Source organism: Brassica napus, chromosome C3, assembly GCF_020379485.1.
Source record: "Brassica napus cultivar Da-Ae chromosome C3, Da-Ae, whole genome shotgun sequence".
In the NCBI taxonomy this organism is placed as follows: Eukaryota; Viridiplantae; Streptophyta; class Magnoliopsida; order Brassicales; family Brassicaceae; genus Brassica; species Brassica napus.
The window spans coordinates 34,297,438-34,300,733 of record NC_063446.1 but is presented as its reverse complement, the minus strand read 5'-3'; the positions used below and the strand labels follow the sequence as shown (position 1 = coordinate 34,300,733).

Genomic DNA, 3,296 nt, shown 5'->3' with positions numbered 1-3,296 from the left:
TGTTTTACTAGCTCAGAGATTATTAATGTACTCCGGACGGAAAATCAAAAGGCGGATAGTCTAACACGATGTGCCAAAAAACAATCGTCTTTCGTCGTTCAGATGGATGCAGAGTTACCGGATTGGTTTGCAGAGTCTATATGAACCTGTTTGTTGATGACAAAAAAAAAGTAAATAAAAAAAATTTGATATTCGTACATACGAAACAAATCACAAATATATCTAAAAACCCGAATATCCAATCCGTGTCAAGCCCTAATATATTGTAGAAATATTGGAGTTACTTTTTTGCACTTAACGATATTTTGTTTGTTTGTTTGATATCTCAACAAATTTCCCCTAATATTTTTACAATATGTACCATAATGTCTTTAATTTGTGTTTATTTATTTCATTTCTTAAAGTTTATTTGCTTTAAGTTCTTCAACACATAATAATCAAATTAGGCATTCAACTGAAAATATATATTATATATATATAACATTCTACACATATATTTATGTTTCATATGTGTATCATTTCCTTTTCAACTGTATATTTTTCTCTTATTATTCCATCTCAAATCCGTGATATATTTTTATTTGTTTATATCAGATTATGATAGTTTAGAATGTATTCAATCATTAAAATCAAGATTGATAACAACGAGTTTTGTCTACACAGAACTTTAATTCATTTCTCTATTTAATTTTATTTTATTTTAAAATTATCAATATCTAATTTACAGAAAACTAGACAAATGTTATGAATTTTTTTATTTATAGCTAGATGGGTAAAACATGAAAAAAATATTTTTGGTTATTGGATTATATATACACGATTAACATAGATGTATTCTTAATGAAATATGAAAAATTGATTGCTGGGTAAATTGTTTTGGAGGTAAACTTACAATTTCACAAACACTAATTAAAATACAGTTTTTATATTGTAGTAATTACACTTTAAAAAGATTTTGTAAATTCTATATTGATTGTTAAATCATCTAAATACGTAAATGAATAACAAAAATGGTGAAATATACTACACTAATTACAACAGTAAACATGAATTAGATCTACAACATATGGAATACTAAAACAAAAATATAATCAATATATATTGGGAGGGGTTGAATATTTGATGTTCTTATAGTATATTGCAGATTGAAATATATTATATCAACGTATTATAAGAGATCTAGCAGGTAGCAACTCATGTCGTTAAATCCATTACGTCAAGATATAATTATTGTAAGTTTTTTTTGTTAAAAAGATACTCTGTTCCCGAAAGTAAGATTTTTTAAAGTGTTCACACTTATTAAAAATTCAATAAATATTTATAATTTAATTATTCTTTTTACTTTATTATACACTTTACGATAACTTTTTGCCAATAAAATTTAATCAATTCAATATTTTCATTTGATGTTTCTTAAAAGTATAAAAGTACTTTAAACATATAGAAAATCTATTTTTGTGGAACAAATAAAAAATCTAAAATATTTTACTTTCGGAAACGGAGGGACTATAATTATTGTGGAATTTGGCTGGGAAAAAATGCAATACCGCAAATGTTCAAAAGAAAAAGAGATGCAATACCTGCACAAAAGGAAAACAAAAGAGAATGAGAGACCAGCGGTCTTATAATATTAAGAAACTCTAATATATGATTAATATATTAAATAAAAGTAAGCTTTCAGTGATAACTGCATTTTAGATGCGTAGCATATTAATATATGATTCATATTCCATACATCAAACCTACTTTTTATCACACACACATTTATTACAACACCACTTTTTTTTGGTAATCTTATTATAACACCACATTAGAAAAAAAAAACTCAAACTTTCCATTTTCTTTTATCGTTATGACAAACTTTTCAAACCCTGGCACTTCACTATATATATCTTAATTTATTCTCGTTTATTTGACTTGAGACTTATACTTCACAACCATTGCAGCATGAGGAATCCAATATGCATGATTTTCTAGTGAGCTGGATCAGTACTCTCCGGCTGAGTTTGAACAGCCTCACCAGCATAAGCACAGCACCTAGAGCAGCCACCGTAGTAGCCTCTGTAGCAACAACCATAGCGACAGTATCCTCTTCCACGTCCTCCGTATCCGCCCCTACCACCGTATCCACCACCGCGGTTTCCGCCATATCCCCCACCTGGGTATCCTCCGTACCCTCTTCCTGGATACCCTCCATACTGGTCAGTTTGCATTCCTTCTTCTCTCTCTCTTTCTCAAATCCAAAACATCTGCGAATACATATTCTTCTTGTTTTGAATCTAATCAATCGTAAGGGGAACTCGTACTTCTTTTACAAATTGCTGAATAAACATGAGTGATTGGTGAAAAAAAAAGAAGAAACAAGGCAATAGTGATTTCTGATCACTTTGACTCACTCGTCTTGAAGCACACCAAAATTTTCGGAAGGGTTCGAAATAGGTTTTTCTAATTCAAAGAAAAGTTTATACATACTGGAGATAAGAAGGTGAAAGTTATGAACAAATCAAAGTTTTAAAGTGACTTCAACTTTCATGAATATTCAAATGGCCTTTCATGCTTGTTCCGATCATACGTATTCAAAAATAATAATTTTCTTAGGGTATAATGACATTTCTACATACCATTGTTCTTATTTTCTGCCGAGCTATCAGCTAGGTCCCTGGCTGCCACCTCAGAGGCAATGAGGATAACAACAATGAGACTTAAGAGAAGCAAAGCTTTAGAAGCCATCGTAAGCAATCTCTCACACTACAAGAAAACATCGGTATTCTGACGGACATTCCGACGGAAAATGAAATCCTCAGAATATCCCGAGGAATTTCCGAGGATATTCCGGGGAAACACAAAATTTGGTTTCCTCGGAATTTCTTCGGAATATACCGACGGAATTCCGAGGAAATATCAATCCGTCGGAATATTCTTATGGAATACCGAGGAAAAATGTATTCCTCGTAAAAAACCGATGAATTCTGAAGATATATTATAGCCGTTAGAGAGCCGTTGAGGGATTTTAAAAATTCCGAGGAAATTCCGACGAACTAGCCGTTGGCGTCGGAATTCCATCGGAATTTCCTCGGTCTGTCGGCATGATTTCAACTATAAATACAAGCACCCCTCTTCCTCTTCATTCACTCCATATCTTCATCCTCCCTCTTACTCTCTTTACACACGAATTTGATTCATAAAAAACATGTCTTCTTCAAATTATTTTCGTTCTTGGATCGATCGACCTCATTTGGATCCGAACACGAGATTGCTTACGGAAGAATACCAACGAGGTATAACCGAATTTATGG

At 31.8% G+C, this 3,296-nt stretch overlaps 1 protein-coding gene across 1 annotated transcript; it reads right to left on the bottom strand.

The window, feature by feature from the left end:
* Window positions 1–1,810: 1,810 nt before the first annotated feature.
* Window positions 1,811–2,776, bottom strand: LOC106426723 (glycine-rich protein 3 short isoform). Its single transcript, XM_013867459.3, has 2 exons — window positions 2,622–2,776; window positions 1,811–2,227 (listed from the first exon to the last, which is right to left on the bottom strand). The coding sequence occupies exons 1-2, from the start codon at window positions 2,728–2,730 to the stop codon at window positions 1,974–1,976; spliced, it is 363 nt and encodes a 120-aa protein (XP_013722913.1). The 5' UTR covers window positions 2,731–2,776; the 3' UTR covers window positions 1,811–1,973.
* Window positions 2,777–3,296: the final 520 nt, after the last annotated feature.